This window comes from Mus caroli, unplaced genomic scaffold (genome assembly GCF_978045245.1).
Source record: "Mus caroli unplaced genomic scaffold, Mus_caroli_1 scaffold_15, whole genome shotgun sequence".
NCBI lineage: Eukaryota > Metazoa > Chordata > Mammalia > Rodentia > Muridae > Mus > Mus caroli.
In genome coordinates, this window is record NW_028227270.1 from 96988193 (window position 1) to 97005847 (window position 17655).

Here is a 17655-nt window from a genome sequence, read left to right on the forward strand (position 1 = left end):
TCAGCATTCTTCTGCCTTAGGCTCCCATGTGCTGGGTTGAGACCCTCCATTTTCTTCAGTACTGATTTATTTGTTTATTAATGTCCTAGGAGTTCAGGTGTAGGCTTATATTTTTCAAAACCATTTTAAATAAGTGTACTTAAGTGCTTTAACCTCCCTTCTAGCCCACCACCCACCAGAGGGAGTGCAAAGGAAAGGTTACTAGGGCAAAGGGGGATGTGGACCTGTTTAGAGAGAGTTCTTCGGAGTGAATCCAATCTACAAGAAGCTGCCAGAATACCACCAGAAGTTCTGTGGTGCATTTCTCTCTATGAAGTTATGAGAAATGATGACCAACAAAGAGCGGCAAGGTGAACCAATACCACACAGTGCTGTCCACTGTCTGTTGTGCAATATTTATACCCTTTCCAAACGTGTTCTCTCAAGTGCCTGCTCTAACAGAACATCAAGTGCCCCTTTTCCAGGCTGCTTTTAGAAGAACACTACTTAGCTCTTCTCAGCAAAACATCCTTTCATAGGAGAGTTTACAGAAAAACATTACATGACACAATTGAGTCTTCAAAGAAACCAGAAATTTCCACCTCATTCAAGTGTGCGGATATTACCAATTTAATTTTGGATTTGGATGCATTTTGTTGTTGTTTTTTGTTTGTTTTTAAAGATTTACATATTATTTGCTGTGTATTTGATGAGTATATTGTCTTTAGACGTACCAGTAAGAGGGCATTGGATCCCATTACAAATGGTTGTGAGCCACCATGTGGTTGCTGGGAATTGAACTGAGAACCTCAGGAAGAGCAGTCAGTGCTCTTAACCGCTGAGCCATCTCTCTAGCCCTATCTTTGTTTTGGTTTGTTTGTTTGTTTGTTTGTTTGCTTTTTCTTCCTGAGAGCACTTAGTACAGAATAGTATTTTCAGTGTAACATCGTGTAGCTGCCCATCTGTAGCTAGACAGCTTTGGTATAGCATTGGCTACTTTGTCCCTGACATTTCCCTGCCTGTGACCTGCATTCTCCCCTCCAATGGCAGGCACACATCTCCATAGGGGTGACCTCAAGCTACATACACTCAATCTGTCCCCAAAGAACTGTTTATCTTACCCTATAAAAAAGAAAACCCTGCCCTTATCACCCAAAGATTGGCTTTGTTGTTCGTGATCTCATGAAAAGGGAGCCATGGGCTAGTTACCAGGCTCTTGATGTCATCTAGGTGAGTCTTGGCTGGGTCCTTTGTCTTTCTTTTTGTTTCCCTTGCCTAAATTCAGACCTTGTAGCTTTCTCCACTGAGGCATCTCTGTAACTGGTCTTGTGACCTTGCTTTTCTGTGCAAGCAGCACTCCATACTGATAGCAGTTATCTTTGTATAATTCAAGTGCTATCTGTGTCTTGCAGAACTGTCTGATGGCTCGATTCCTGATAAAGCTGAAACTGTATAGCCTGGCCCAGAAGACAGTTACTTTCCTACATGTTCAGCCTGTTTCAGAATAGGACAGATGCTTGTACTTCCAATCCTTTCCATGAAGGCTTCCTTCCTGACTAGCTCTATTATGTCTATGAAACTCCCTCCGTAGGCTCACATGGACTGTCTAGATTGCTCAGGAGTGAGAGAGTGGATACATTCTCAGGGAAGTTTTACTTTGAAGAACTGCTGAATAGGAAGTAGCTTGAGGGCCCTGAGGGATTTTTAGGGAATGTTTGTCAGTGTTGAAAATGGGTGATATTAAAGCCCATGGCTTGAGCGAGTGCAATTAGAGAAAGACAGAGCGGGTGACTGAGCAGGGTGTGATCAAGCATACTCTTTAGTACAGAGAGCTGGATTAAATGTGTGTGTCTTGAGAAGGTAAGAGGAGTAGGTTACAGGCCGTGCCTGCTCACTCATGCTGTCTCCTTTACCCTTAAGCTCTTTGCTGTCACCAGGTTTGTTCCTCAGTTCCTAGTACCTAATATATAGGAGGCACTCTTCCTGACACCCCCAAAACACTGTAGCTCAGGCTGGCCACAAGCTTGTGGCAGTCACAGTATTCTGCAGATGGAGGTAGGTGTTTCCAAGTTCAAGGCCAGCCTGATACAACAGCAAGACCTGTCTCAAACAAAAACAAACAAAAGAACAGCCCGCCAATATATCTTTTTGAAACAAATGAAACTTTAATTTTCAAATCTGAATTTTTGGCTTTACCTAAATATAATATTTTTCTTCATTTTAAAAAATGTTTATTTTCTATATTGACATGCAAAGTCAGAGCAGCACAGTGGCTATGTAATATGGTTTTGGCACGCTTCATGATCTTTTCATGAGTGTGATACTTTTGAGGACTGGCTGTGAAGGTTGGTGTATCACAGCACTACTCTTTACTTCTAAACAAAATGATTCTGTGAATTTCCCTATGAAGACAAACATTGATAAATCTGGTGAGAAAATGCAGTTACTTTAAAGAAAACTGCTCTAAGAGGAATTTATATGGAAAAGAAAGTGTTTTCCTTCAGGGTGGTGGTGGCATAGGCCTTTAATCCCAGCCCTTGGGAAGCAGAGGTAGGTGGATCTCTGAGTTGGAGGCCAGCCTGGTCTACAGAGCAAGTTCCAGGACAGCCAGAGTTGCATAGAAGAAACCCTTTCTCAAAAACCAAAAAAAAACAAACCCCAAATAACCCTATTCCCCTGAAAAAGAATGTGTTTTACCAGTCTGATATCCCCTCACTTTCCAAAGTGGCAGCAGGCAGCATGAGCTTGCTGTTGGGATGACATCATGAAAACATGGACTGGGGTTGATGAGAGGGCTCAGCACGTAAAAACACTTGCTGCCAAGCCTGTTGATGTGAGTTCGATCCTGGTTCCATGGTGAAAGGATGAACTAACTGGCTCACATAAATTGTCCCCTAACCCTCTATATCTCATGTGGTACCTACACACAAACACACACATACACACATACCCCCCACCACACACACCCCTTTCATGCCAAATAAATGTTATAAAAGATGCTTAAATGGTTATTGTTGAAGTCAGTTACTTTTTGGATTCACACTGGGTTAGAGTTTTAACTCAGTTATTAAAATAATTCAGATATTTCCATGCCAGCAGCTTACCGTGAGACACTCATGAAGAACTGGTATGCTCCCTGGAGTGTCTTGTTTTTTGTTTTTGTTTTTGTTTTTGCCACACACACAGAAATTTTTGAGTCTCATGTAAACTAAATGTGTTCCACCCACCATTGGAGGAGTCTAGGACGGGAGCGAGGCGCTCAGGAAGGACACCTGCTCTCTCTCATAGCAAATGCTGTGTCTGGCTTATACTTCTGTTTGTGTGTTTGTGAGCTGGGATGCACATGGCTGCTCTGTGCTGTCATTTAGCTGAAGGCAGAAAACATGTCAACGGGTTTTCCTCTCACACATAATACACAGGGCTGGAGCAGAAGCAACAGCTCCCGCCTTCTGTGAGTTTAGCTCTTTATCTCTTATGGAAATGCATGCACGTATTTTTCGAGACTCTTTTGGCTTCTGACATCTCAGCTAAAAAGGAAGGTGAGAACTGTTGAAAAAGTGAAGCTGCTTGAAAGCCCAGATGGATGCTTGTGCTGAGCTGCTCATGGGGACTTCTGTACCAGCTGCCTCTTTTTTCTTACTCGCCCCCCCCCCACACACACACCCACCAGGAGTGTTCTGCACTGCTTTTGAAGTAGAAACCTCTGCTTTCTAAGGCTGCTTATTTTAGGTTTTTTCCTCTCCTGTTTATAGAATGCTTTTGGCATAATTAGTTTTCTGTTACCGTAACAAAGGACCTTAGGCAGGGCACTTTGCAAAGAAAAGAGGTTGTTTAGCTCACATTTTGGTGGGTAAAATTTCAAGATTGAGTGTCTCTCTGACCTCTAGTGAGGATGTAGGTTCTCATGGAGTATGTTACATGGGGGAGAGGGGGAACAAAAAGAAAAAAAAAACAATAAAAAAAAAAACAAGCAATACCAGAAATAGAGGCAGTCTCAGACAGAAGGGGCCAAGCAAATTGGGTGGCTTTATTTATGTATATGCAAAAACTGCCAATGGCAAAGCCTCAGAAACTAACATAACGCCAAAATGTAGTGTTTCACACTCACATTATGTCATAGCTCTGAGTCACTAACAGTGCTCACTTTCCAGCAGATCTCCTCCAGCCCCCAACCCCGCCCCACCTCCGACTTTGTGGCACTGCCCACGTTTGAGCATCAGTTCCCATGGTGCACTAGTCATTTAGCCATCCCTTTCTGATGGCATAACCTTTGGTTCTTTTATTACTGTCTTCCTTGGAAGTGCCTGGGTCTGGGCTTTTTCTTTTTCTTTTTCTGCCTTTCAGTCTCTGGGAGAGACAAAGCTTCATGTAAGTAAAGGTGGCCTTAAATTCACCTTGTAGCAGAGAAGAGCTTTGAACTCCCGATCTTCCTGCCTCCCCCTCCCCAGTCCCTAGACACTGCAGTGTAAGCTTCTGCCTCCAACCTTGGAGTTGCCTTTTTCGATGGTCTCATGTTTGCTCAGGTCTGATCCCCTCTCCCCTCCACTCTCTCTGCACCTTAACTACCAGGTCCACAGTGCCCATCCCTGCAGGAAGGCTTTGCTTGTGTCCCCACTGTTTCTCTGATATGCCCTCCTGGATGGCTGGTTTTTTTCTCTTGAAGTGTTTGAGCCCCAGAAGGATCCAGGAGAAAATTCTTAGCTGTTCAGCTTGCTGTCTTGAAAAACAAACAAACCAACTAACAAACAAACCAACAAACATGGCCTTCATTTTCATCAAGGTGTTTATCTGCTCCTGTGATATCCTCACTGTCCTCCCGTGTCCTCCTCACTGTCCTCCCCTGTGTCCTCCTCACCGTCCTCCTCTATGCCCTACCCTCTGTCCTCCCCTATGTCCTCCTCACTGTCCTCCCCTATGTCCTCCTCACTGTCCACCCCTATGTCCTCCTCACTGTCCTCCCCTGTGTCCTCCTCACCGTCTTCCCCTGTGTCCTCCTCACTGTCCTCCCCTGTGTCCTCCTCACTGTCCTCCCCTACGTCCTCCTCACTGTCCTCCCCTGTGTCCTCCTCACTGTCCTCCCCTATGTCCTCCTCACTGTCCTCCCCTGTGTCCTCCTCACCGTCTTCCCCTGTGTCCTCCTCACTGTCCTCCCCTATGTCCCCCTCACTGTAATACAGGTGCATTCTGCTACTTCTAGCTTATGTGTCACTGAGGACAGAACCCAGAGATTTGCATGCTAGGCAAATACTCTACCAACTGAGCCACACCCATTACCCCTAACCCTAGAACACTATTTTTTAAGTATTGTAACAAAAATTTTACATCAGAGAACAACGTGGAAAATAATTTTTAATGCCTGAATCTTCAAGAGGAAGCAAGTCAAAATATAGTTTGGGCTGTAATTGAAGTGACACCCATCTTTGTTTAAAGCAAACAAAAGAGGCAGAGTACTAAATAAGATCTATATACTGTTCCAAAACCATGAGCTTTGAAATGTGTTGTTGGCATTAACCTTTCAGGAGAATCATGAAGAAAGTCTCCATGGAGCCATCTGAACGCCTGGCCAGTCTCCAGGCCCTGTGGGACAGCCAGACCTTGGCTGAGCCAGGCCCCTGTGGTGAGCATACATTTTCAACTAAAATGTAAGGGGTTGGATGACCATCCCCCTGCCAGGAAGCCGAGTCTATTCCTGGTATGCTACTGTAGAGGTACAATTAGTTCAAGGTGTAATTAGCATGCAGACTTTAGATTGGTGGACAGAAGTCCTATATTTAAGCCCCACTGCAGCCTGCTGCGTATGCACCACGGAGCTGGGGAGAATCCTTGCTGCTTCTCTAGATGGGAAAGATAACCTGATTGCCAACAGCTGCCAGATTGAAGCTGTAAAATTGTGATGTAACAATTGTTTTGCTGCAAACCTGTCGCTATCAACATTTCTGCTTCATGCTTCAGGTGGGTTTTCTCAGATGTATGCCTGTGTGTGCGACTGGCTGGGCTTTTCATACAGGGAAGAAGTACAGTGGGTAAGTCAACCTGCTCACCGGGGTGCTAGTGTCCCCTCCCTTCCCCCACCACCCGGCTTCTTTATTTTATCCATTTCAATTATTATCTTTCATGCTCAGATTACTCAAAAACCTGCCTGTGTCCCTATCCAGTTCTCTGTGGTTGTCTGGCTTCCCTGTATGTATGCAATTAATTTTCTAACTGGGTTTTGCCTTAAATAGGATGTGGATACAATTTATCTGACACAAGACACCAGGGAATTAAATTTACAGGACTTCAGTCATCTCGAGCACAGGTAAGCCCCATCTTTCCCCTTTTTCTTTGTCCCTTTCCTATTCTCAGGGCTGTCACTCTTTGATGTCACTTAAGGACAAAGGTAACCTTTGGAGAATCCTACAAGGGAATGAGCAATCTCTGAGCTTTCCCATTGCCACAGAATGTGCCTCTGTGTACCAAAGGCTAAAGTCCATGTTTGGAAAATACCCTGACATTTACTGTGGACATAGCTTAGAAGAGCTTATTTCAGGGGCTGGAGCTATAGCTCACTAGTTAGAGTACGTGTTACTCCTGGAAAGGACACAGATTCTGTTCCCACGAGGCATGTTGAGCAGCTCATAGTAACTCCAGCTCCAGTGGGGTAGAATGCCTCTGGCCTGAGGGGGAACTTGCACATACATGCACACACACATTCACATACTTTTTTGTTACAACTTTCTTGTGCCTGGGGAAGTTTCTCCTTTATATATGCACATACTGGTGAAAATCAGTTTGTCATCATCTGCCTAGTGATGCTGATAACAAAAACATGCTATAAGTATTTTTGAATGACTTGATTGGGAAAAATAGCATTCTGTGTAGCTAGCTGAGTGGATAAGGTGCTTGCCATGTGAGGACAAAGACCGTGTTCAGATCCTCAGAACCTGCATTAAGAGAGCTAAATGCTGCAGGGATCCTAGTGTGAGATGGGAGAAAGGCAGAGACAGGTGAGTCCTTGGAGGATTTTGGGTCAGCTAGCCTAGTGCTCTCAATAGTGAACAAGAGATCCTGTGTCCGCATTTCATTTCTGTTGCTGTAACAAAATATCCAGACCAAAATGTAGTTTAGGGGAGAAAAAGGCTATTGTAGTTCACAGTTCCGGGTTGCAGTCAATCTTCAGCAGGAACTTGAAACAGCTGGTCACATCGCAGCCACAGAGAAGACCAGGATGAAATGAGTCCATTTCTGTTTAACTCTCACTCAGCTGCTTTCTTGGCTATTACACAGTCCAAACCCAAAGCATGAACTGGGGACACCTATGCTCAGAGTGGGTCTTTACAGCTCATTAGCCAAATTAAGAGACTCTCTCCGGGGCACACCCACAGGCCAGCCTGACTTAGGTGGTCATCACAGAGGCTCTCTTCCCAGGTGATTGTAGATTGTGGCAAATTGACAATTAAAACAAGCCACCGCACCTTGGCTAAAAGAAGGTAATAGGCAGAGGCCAACAGCAGAGGTTGTCCTCTGACCTCCACATAGACAGATGTGGCATGTAAGAGCTGTGAAGTGACTCTCACCTGTTAAATTTAGAGTAATTGCCAGCTCTTCCTTAGTCTGAGTAACAAAGTCTTTTTTTTTTTTTTTTTTTTTTTTTTTTTTTTACATGCAATGAAAGAGATCTATTTTTGCTGACAACTTCCATTAAGTCATACCTTGTACAAAGACAATTATCTCTCTGGGAGCATGGAAAAGCATTTTGTGTATACTTTCCTATTTATAACACAGACTATTGAAAGGGATCCGTGCAGGTGCCTAGATATCCTAGGACAAGCAGGTTATATTTCTTCATCGAGAGCACTGGAAAACAAAACTGACATTTAAGACCAAACAGTCAGTGTGACAGTGAGGGATGGGTGCCACTGAGAATGCCTTACCTTTTCAGCTCTCGCACGTGCAAATGGCAATACAGGACAAAGGAGATGTGTTTTTAGCATTGAACAATGGTTTGAACATGTGAATAGGCCAAGTGAGTCTCCAGGACTCCAGTAATGAATGGACTGCACTTAGAAGGCATGTGGCTTGCAGAAGGAGAGATACTGTGGGATGCTTTAGTGCACAACACGTGGGGTGTATTGGCTCTTCATTTCTGCATTGCATTCTTAATGCTGTGGTCTGTTAGGAGCTTATGCAGTTTGCTGCTGAGAGTTAATGCTCATCCACTGAATGGATTGCTTACAAGTCCTCAAAGGGAAACTCAGGAAGCCATGCGATGCAGATGTCTACAATAGAAAACAAAGTAGCTGGTACCAAGAACTGTTGGCAGAGCCACCAGCCCTTTCCTTTGAGTGGATGTACCCATTCCAGGGATGGAGAGCTTTCCGTTTATCTGCAAACACTGATTCATTGGGTAGATAAAGATCCCTCCTTTTTGTTTTTTTTTCTCTTTTTCCTCAGAGAATTAAGAGGACTCTTTTTGGCCAGGTGTCAGGGCACACACTATTTTCATCTCAAAGCTTGGAAAGCAGAGGCAGGTCTCTGTGAGTTCAAGGGCAGCCTGGTCTACATAGAGACTTCCAGGACAGCCAGGGATACATAGTGAGATACTGTGTCAAAGAAATAAGATAAAATACAAGGTCTCTTTTCATTATGGACCATCTCACCCATGCTGGGTAATAACTACTTTAGGCTCTGTGAGCCAGACAGTTGCCTTTGCAATTACAGAAGGATGGTTTTACTTAAGGATCTCTTGTCTCCATCAGCATGTGAAAGCCATACTCAATAAAGCATCCTGCAAGTTCTCAGCCTGTGCGTGTGCTCCCTCCCCTGTGCGTGTGCTCCCTCCTGCCCCCCCACCATCCCCCGGTCCAGGGTCAGGTGGTTTCATTCATTCTCTCCCATTCATGTTCATGTTCATATTCATTCATGTTCTCTGTTTCTCTCTCTTGCTCCACGCCCCACCTTTGCCGGTCCTTCTGCCCCCCTTCCTTTTCTTGCCTCTGGCACTTGTATTCAGGACCTGGCATCCTGCTGTGGCTGAATAAGCCCAGGTGTGGGCTCCACAGTGGTCCTGCAGGACCCCTCCTGTCAGTCCTGGGGAGGATTGGTTATTAGAAAAATGCCTGCTCAGTTTTGTTTTTAGGGTCTCAAACATTCTATTGGAGTGTATTTAGTTAGTTTGAGAATGCTCTTATAGTTTGTTCTGGCTTAGTTAATACTGTGCCAGGACGAGGTATAGATCGAAAAAGCCTCCCTCCACATTTCTCATGGGGTGTCTGCAAGGGCTTGGAGCCGACGTGTTAAAAATGTAATTACACTGTAATTTGACATGGCAGGGAGGGGTGAGGGCAGGGCGGTGCTGCCAGGGAAGAGGAGGATATATAGCTTTGGATACATTGATTTCTCTGCTTCACTGAAGATTTTTAAGAGGAGCTCATCTCATTAATCCCCTAAAGGCTGGTTGGACATGCACTATTGAGTTGAAACCTGGCCCGGGAGAGGGCTTCCCGCTGATTCATGCTCTCCTGTTGTCATATTTCTCAGTCATGAAGGTGACATTTTTGAGTAGGGAGCTATCAGGAATAAGTTCTAGAGCAGTGTGTGTGTGTGTGTGTGTGTGTGTGTGTGTGTGTGTGTGTGTGTACGTGTGTGTGTGTGTGTGTGTGTGTATGTATGTATACCTGTGTGTGAAAGTGGTTCTGAGGTCATGGGGACAGTCTTTTATACCCCATGTCTGACTTCTCATCCCTTTTCTCTTGTGGACCAGTAAGTGGTGCCTGAGGATTGGTCTGGATTTTGTCACCATCTCTAAATTTTTCTAAATTTTAAAAATAGTGGTCTTGAGTATAGATCAGGCAAACTCTGTGGGTTTTGCACCATGATGATATATTAGGAACACGGATTTGATGCCATGTATGTGTGTATGTATTATCCTGAAGTTACTACTTTATTACTGTAACATATGCATGTGATTTATCAATAATCTCACACAAGGTACATTTACAATCCTTGTTTATGAATGATCGGAAGATTATTATTTGTTGTTTGTAAATGTTTGTATATACACACATCATATGTGAGGTGGGCATGTGCCAGGGCGTACATATGGAATCCAGAAGATACTTTTGTGAATGTGGATCTTTTTCTTTCCATCTTCACATGGGGTTCAGGAATCGGATTCAAGTTGTCAGGCTTGCACGCCAAGCTTCTTTACCTGCTGAGCCGTTTCTCTGGTCCAATATCAGAAGACTTTAAGGATGGCTTTGGCACCCTCAGGATGTCTGAGGACTGTTTCTGATGACTTTAACCCTCAGAGTTTGGATGCTGTCAAATTAGTGAGCTGAGAATATAGAGAATATACTTCTATAAATGAGGAAGCCAGGAAGGGAGTCACTCATTTACACTGGGTCCCCAACCCCTGACTCTGAAGCAGAGTTTTGTGTACCCCAGGCTAGTCTTGAACTCAGATACATAGCTGTGTATGACCTTGAAGGCTTGAGCCTTCTTCCCCTCCTTAGTGCTAGGTTATAGGCATGCGTCACTATTCCCAGTTATGTAGTAAAGCTGAACCAAGACCTTCCTGCACATCAGGCAAGTGAGCTGACAGCGTAGCGACAAACCCAGCTATTTTGAACTGTTTTTCTTGTGTGTGTGTGTGTGTTTACACATGTGTGCATGCATGTGCATGCACACATGAAGGCCCAAAGTTTAATTTGGGCATCTTCTTTGACCATTCTCAGATTTCCTTTTTGAGGCAGGGTCTCTCAGTCAAATTCAGAACTCACCCATAAGATGAGTCTTACTACCCAGCTTTTTGGGGAGAACTCTGCCTCCAACTTAAGAGGCTGAAATTGCAGGTGGGTCTCCATATCCACCCAGTATTTAGGTGGGTGCTAGGAAGGTAAACTCTGGAATTCTTTCCTGCAGATAAGAATCAGGAGCATAAAGTCATATCATGGGAAGTAGTTTAAATTATTCCCAGGAAAGCTAGTCAGCGACTGTGTCAGTAAAGTAGTCCCACCGTGGCAGCGTTTTCCACCACCTTTCCATGTGTCCCCACTATGTGCATGCCTAGAACATAAAGAGTAGCAGGACTTGGTGTTTTTACCTTGTTGTTCTGTGTTTGAAATCATCCCTTCTTGAGCATCCTGGAACTTGCTAGACATCTTTCAAATCTGTCAATTATTTTTATTCTTTAACACTTTCTTGGTATCTTTCACATACCTGAAAATAATAACAAGAAGAAAATGTCCCTGAGGTCACACAGCCCAGAGAGATGGCAGAAGTAGTGTTTCATAGGCTGCCTACAGCTAGAGAGTAAAGACCCTGACAGAGCTGGATTTGAACCTCTTACCAACTTTATATCAACTTTAAAGCATTGCCCTCAAATATTAGTATTTAATTCAGTCTTTGTCTTCTTAAGGCAACATCTTGCTGTGTTGCACAGGCTAACCCCCAAAACTGTGATTCTCCAGTCTCTACCTTGTGAGTGCTGGCCTTGTAGGTGTGCACTATCCTGTCAGACACATAGTTTCTTTTTTTTTTTAGTTCACAAAAACAAACAAACAAACAAACAAGTATACAAACTTTCTTCAGGAGATAGTGGTGAGACTATGATGCCAGGCTTGCTGTCAAACTCCTAGGTTCCGGCAGTCCCCCTACCTCAGGCTATTGAGAAGGCTACCCTCACACTGAGCATTTTAGTTTATTTTTATTGTTCAAAGTAAAAAGAGTAAATGTTTGTTACTTGACGAATAACTTCAGAATACATTGTAGTGAGCTAAGAATGTAGTTCAGTTAGCATGCTCAAAGCCCAGGGTTCCATTCTCAGCACTACGTAAAACAAGACAAATAATCTGAGCACTCGAGAGGCTGAGGCAGGTGGATTGGAACTTAGGCCATAGCAAGTGTAAGGTCTGCTTGGATTTTATGAGACCCTGTCTCAAACAAAAGAAAACAAACAAACAAACCTGAGCCCAAACCAGAGAATATCTTACTGTTGGCTGGAAAATGAGAAGAAAAATCATTGACGAAATGCAACGAAGGAGACTTAGTTTCTTTTATTTGAAAGTGTGCAGAAATACTGTCCTGAGTGCTCTGTGGAGGAGGCTGAGGGTTGAAAATGCAGGAAGGAAATTAGTTGCTGGTGGATTGATGGCCATCATTAAGACAATGGACTTGTGAGTCATACCATCTAGGGTTGAACAGTAGCTGTCTGGACTTTGTGTGAGAGCATAGACCAACTCACTTCCTGTGTACTGGGTACCTTCATCTGTCTATGCACTTTATACATAGATATGTTCAAACAGCCAAACGTGGCGGCACACTCCTATAATTCCAGCACTTAGGTGTGGAGGCAGAAGGATGGCTGTAGCTCATGAGCAGTTGAGCTATATAAGACTTGTGTAGAAACAACAAACACAACTTCAAGTACATTTCAAGTTAGGTTTGTGCAGACCTTTTCCTGAACAGGGCTCCTTCCCCTCAGTGCTAGGATTACAGCCACTTGGCACTGGTGTGTTTTTGAAGGTACTGAGGATTCAAATTCAGGTCCTCTCATGCTTGTATGGCAGGCTCCTTACTGGGTGAGCCATCTCCCATATTTTGTTGTTAGTTGTTTTGTTGTTGTTGCTAATTTTTAAAAAGTTATTTAAATTTGTATCTGTGTGTATTTTGTATGAGCTGTGTCTGTGTGCCTCTGTGTGTGCATACACATGTGTGGAGGTAAGAGGCTGATGTCGGCTGTCTTCCTCTTTGTTTACCTCCTTTGTTATTTTGAGACAAGGTCTCTCACTGAACCTAGAACATAGCAATTAGCTGACTGGGCTAAAGACTATCATGGTATAAGAGATGATATTGTGGCAGGAGCAGGAGGCAGCTGGTCACATCCTATCTGTAGACAGGAAGCAGAGAGATGGTTGAATGCTGATGTTTAGTCCATTTGTCCTTTTTAGTCCAGCCCACTAAATCATCTTCTCTCCTCAGTTAAACCCTCTGACTTTTCCACGTTTGTTTCCATGATGGTTTTGAATTGAGTCAAGCTGACAAGACAAAGCTGCACCCCTGGCCTTTGGAGAACCTTCTGCCTATGTAACAGAGCTATGGCGTGGTGTAGTGAAAATATGAGGAAGGCTTAGTCGTGATAGTCAGAGATGCACTAGAGAAACCTGAATAGCTCTACATTAGAGAACATCCAGTGGAGGGCTGTCTGAGGTCTGCTTCTATGTGCAGCTCTTAAATCCTGACAGCCCTTCAGGATGAGCACTAGGAAATGAAGATAGTCTACCTGTGTAGTTTCTGTTGAAATGGGGACTCCTGGCGTCTCCTCCTCGATGACACTATGATGCTTCATGGGAATCAGGACTGAGTCCCCATCCTCCGTCTCATTCTTTGCCTAGTTGTCTTGTTGGTTTGAGGTGTCGGAGCGCCATCCCAAACAAGTGACACGGTAGTTTTCCTAGGTACCTTCTGGGCATCCTTTTATCCAGATTTGAGGCTCCCTACTCTGCATATTTCAGCCAGGTGGAAAATTGTTAAATATGGAAGATGAGGGTTTCCCCAGGGGGGCATGTGCAGTCGTAGTCTATTCCCTTTTGTTTCTGCTTTGCTTTCTAATTAGGACATTGCATAGTCTCTTCATTCTGCTCTTCGCCAGGCATTCTACTTAGCTTATTGTCTGCTAGTGAACAACGCTGTTAAGGCCGTTCTTGTATCTGTTTCCTTAGAGAACAATGGGCAGATATGTACCAGGACTCAAGTCATTTAAATTCAGCCGTTATGCCCACCACTTAACTCCAGAAAGAGGCCTCTGCTTTTCTCTGGACTGTATGTGCCAATTTCCAGTCACGGCTCCCTCCTCTCAACTGCTCCATCTAATTGTAAGGATTTTCCCAGTCCTTCTTTTGTTTTGATGATTGAAGTATGCTGCTAATTTGCCTTTCTGTTGCTATGAGCAAATACCACAACCAAAAATGATATAGGAGGAAGCTTGGCCAAAGCAGGAACTCAAGGCAGAAACCTTGAGGAAACACTGCTTACTGCTGCCTGGCTCCCAGATTCGTGTTCAGCTACCTTTCTTATACAGTCCAGAGTCACGTGCCTAGGGCTGGTATCGCCTACAGTGGACTGGGTGCTTCCACGTCAGTCACCAATCTAGAAGATATTCTATAGACGTGGCCATAGGCCAATCTGAGGGCGGCAGCTGTTCAACTCAGATTTCTTCCTTCTGGTGCATTAACTTGACAGGCAAGATTGGCCACCACAATGCATAATTTGACTGAGGTAATCCTATAAATCAACCTGGGAAGAATACTTTATTTTCCTTTGTCTTTTGTCCTAGCCTCAGAACACTCTTCACACCAAAGGCTTTTCCTATCTCTCTGATGCTTCTTGCTTGTGTTGCACAGATACCCCCTCCCCGCCACACACACACACTCCCCCAGCTTCCCCAGGTACATCCTCCCAGCCTTGCACATCTTAGCGTTTATAGAAAAGCTGCTTGTGGCTACCTTTCCTCCAGTAAAGTTTCTTTTTACAGTTATCACTTAGACAGCACGGGTTGTGGTTATATACTACTGTGTGGTAAACCTCCAAACTTAATGTCCCACAACACAAAACCTATAACCCACAGTGATGCCTTCTTCATTCACATCTCTGGTATTTGGTGTCAGCTAGCTGGTTGCTGGGAAACCTAGATATGGCCCTTCCCTGTGGTTCTGGCTTCCTCACAAAGCGCCTGAGCTCCATAGGTGAACCAGAGCCAGGCAAAAACTGAACATAGTCTATTCTAACCTAGCCCCCAAGTCATGTGCTATCTGTCTTTTCTTCGCTGTCTTTGAGAGATCCAGCTATGCTGTATCATGATCCACATTTGGTGCTTTTGGGGTGTTATCTGAAATCTTGCCATCGAATACACACCTATATGTGTATTGTATTCCTCTAGTGGCAAGTCATTTGAGCCTTCTTATCTGCTTCTTTGATATATATATATATATTAAAGTTGATGAAATGTCTCTTTAGATATTGTAGATCTTATGACCAGTTTTAAAAATTTGGGTGTTTGCTTCTGTGGGTGTTGACGGTGGTGTGTGTGTGGTATGTATGTATGTATGCAGGTGTGATTGCCCATGTGTACAGATCAGGTGGATATCTGGACATCTTCCTCAATTGCTTTGATTCACTTATTTTTTATTTTATGAATTTATTATATATTACATATTATTATATATATTTATTTTATGTGTATAAGTGATCTCTCTGCATATAAAGTATGCATGGTTGTATCCCACTATAGATGATTATGAACCACCATGTGGTTGCTGGGAATTGAACTCAGGACCTCTGGAAAGAGCAGTCAGTGCTCTTAACCACTGAGCCATTCTTCTAGCTCCACTTGACCTTATTTTTATTTATTTATTTTTTTGAGATAGGATTTGTCTCAGTGAGCCATCAGTAGCCTCTGGAAACTATGTATCTAAACACTTGCAGCATCAGTAGCCTCTGGAAACTGTGTAGCTGAACACTTGTAACACTTGGTTATAGACATGAGCCACCTTGCCTGGCTTTTATGTAGTTGCTGGGGTTTGAACTCAGCATGCATGCTCTTTACCCACTGAGCCGTCTCCTCCTACCCCTGAGACTGCTTCTTCCTGCTCACTTTTCAGAGTTGTGTGCACTGGGGATCTAACATCCATTGTTGAAAATGTCCTTTACAATTTCCTCTCAGGATGTGGCTTACATTTTCCTCCACTTAACACCAGTTCTTGCAGAGTAAAAGCTTTTGATCCTGAGAAAGTCCAGTTGAGTGCTCTCATTGATGAATCATGCTTTTGCCATCAGATCTCGAATGCTCAAGCTGAGTTACTCTATTCTGTTTCCCGTCCCATCTGCCTGCAATGTGAATTTCTCTGAATTCCCAGGACTCCATACCCTCCCTTCAGAAGCCTTCTTGGCTAGCCTGTCTTGATTTGTGATTTTTTTTTTTTTAACACAAACCTATAGTGTCACTTTCTCCGTTGGTCCATGTGGCTTCTCCACTGCATCATAGTTGATTTCTTCCCCTTGGTTGCCTGCTGGGCTGTACCAAGCTGTGATTGTCACAGGGCAGGAATTGGGTGCTATGTCCATTGTTACATTAAACCCTGTGATTCATGTATGGTGGCTGGCACTTACTGAATACATGAATGGAGGGAATTGCTGGGCATAGCAGCCTCTCATGCCTGTGCACATCTGACTGTAATTATTTTAAGCATTCTGTTCCTTTCTTCCTGCCTTGTCGGCCCCTTCCCATCCTTGGAGCCCTGTGAACCTGTGCCCATCTGTTCCAGGTGGAATTACTTGGTTCCTGTGTTCTAAGGGCTCTTTAACATTCCCAGGATTTGGCCTGGCTCCCAGCTATCTGTTGTATTCACTGTAGTGTGGGGAGGGGCAGGGAGGCCAATCACTTCCCTCAGCATATAGTGTTCTGACCCAGTATTTGGTAAGGGCTAGAGCAGTGCTTACTATTTCAAGTAAGATACAGGACTGTCTCTTCCTAATTTTTTTTTTTTTAGTTGTTTGTTTTATTGACATAGGCCTAGAAGTTGTCAACAAATTATCTTTTCTAGCCAAGGATGACCTTGAACTACATCCTGCTTCTGCTTCCCAACCAGTGTGATTACAGGTTTGAGTCACCATGCCTGGATTTTAATTGTAACTTAAAAATTAACCTTAACTCTAGGCAAGTTAATAAACAGAAAACCTGGCAGATGGGACCTATAGCCGAGCCCACTCATTGCTTTGCATTGTTTATCTGGGATGCCTGTAAGCATGCATCTCATCTTCTTCCTTGTGGCTGATGGGCTCACACATGATACCTTAAAAGCAGGCAAAGCCTGCAGTTTTTTGGGCAAAAACTCTTAGGGACAAAAGTCAGAATGTAGCAGTGACATCTGCTTTGTTCATTTATTTATTTATTTGTCTGTCTATCTACGTATCTATCTATCTGTTATCTAAGTCAAGTTATTAAATCATCCTAGGTGTCTGTTTATAGAAGACTGGGTATAGAAAAGATGGATTATTTCCACAATGTAATTTTATTTAGTCACAAAGAAAAATTAAATCATATCCTATGTAGGAAATCTGATGGAATTGTATAGTTCACCATATTGCATGAAGTAAGTCAGATTCAGGCAGACAAGTACCATGTATTCCTCCACCCACCCCATGGAACCTGAGGTCAGGGTAAGAACAACATTAAAGTGGAAGTAGCTTTACCTGGGAAGAGGAAGCTGGTCATCAGGAGGGTGAGGTGCGTAGAAGAAGTAGTGGGAAGGTTAGGTGAATATGATAATCAAAATATATTTTATGCATATACAATATGTCATAGTGAGATATACTGTTCATATGACTAATATGTTTCCTTGAAAGGGTGGGAATCATTCTAATAGAGAAAGAGTCTCATTCTCTCTCTGTTCATGCTCATCTCATGGCTCTGGATGACAATCCCCGTGCCTGTCAAACATAAGCAATCCCTCCTGGTGTGTTTCCAGGTTCAGCTGAGGTGCTTTGTGCCCGGCACCCAAGATCAGTTGGGTTTCTCAGCTCTTTCTACCTTCAGCTTGTCTTTGCTGTTTCAGGAAAAAAACTACAGTGTCTGCCTCTTATCATGCCCGATACTAAAATTGGAGCTTAGGTTTCAAAGATTTACATTCTGAGGCTGTA

The 17655-nt window shown here is 43.6% G+C and overlaps 1 protein-coding gene across 10 annotated transcripts in view; it reads left to right on the forward strand.

Annotated features, from left to right (window-relative positions):
* The window catches only part of Carmil1 (capping protein regulator and myosin 1 linker 1), a 270478-nt gene that overhangs the window by 121176 nt on the left and 131647 nt on the right, over positions 1-17655 (forward strand). For all 10 annotated transcript variants that reach the window (XM_085831210.1, XM_085831212.1, XM_085831218.1 and 7 more), the window contains exons 6-8: positions 5499-5596; positions 5932-6002; positions 6204-6277. In XM_085831210.1, coding sequence (XP_085687336.1) covers positions 5499-5596; positions 5932-6002; positions 6204-6277 — 243 coding nt within the window. The remainder of the gene's footprint in view (positions 1-5498; positions 5597-5931; positions 6003-6203; positions 6278-17655) is intronic.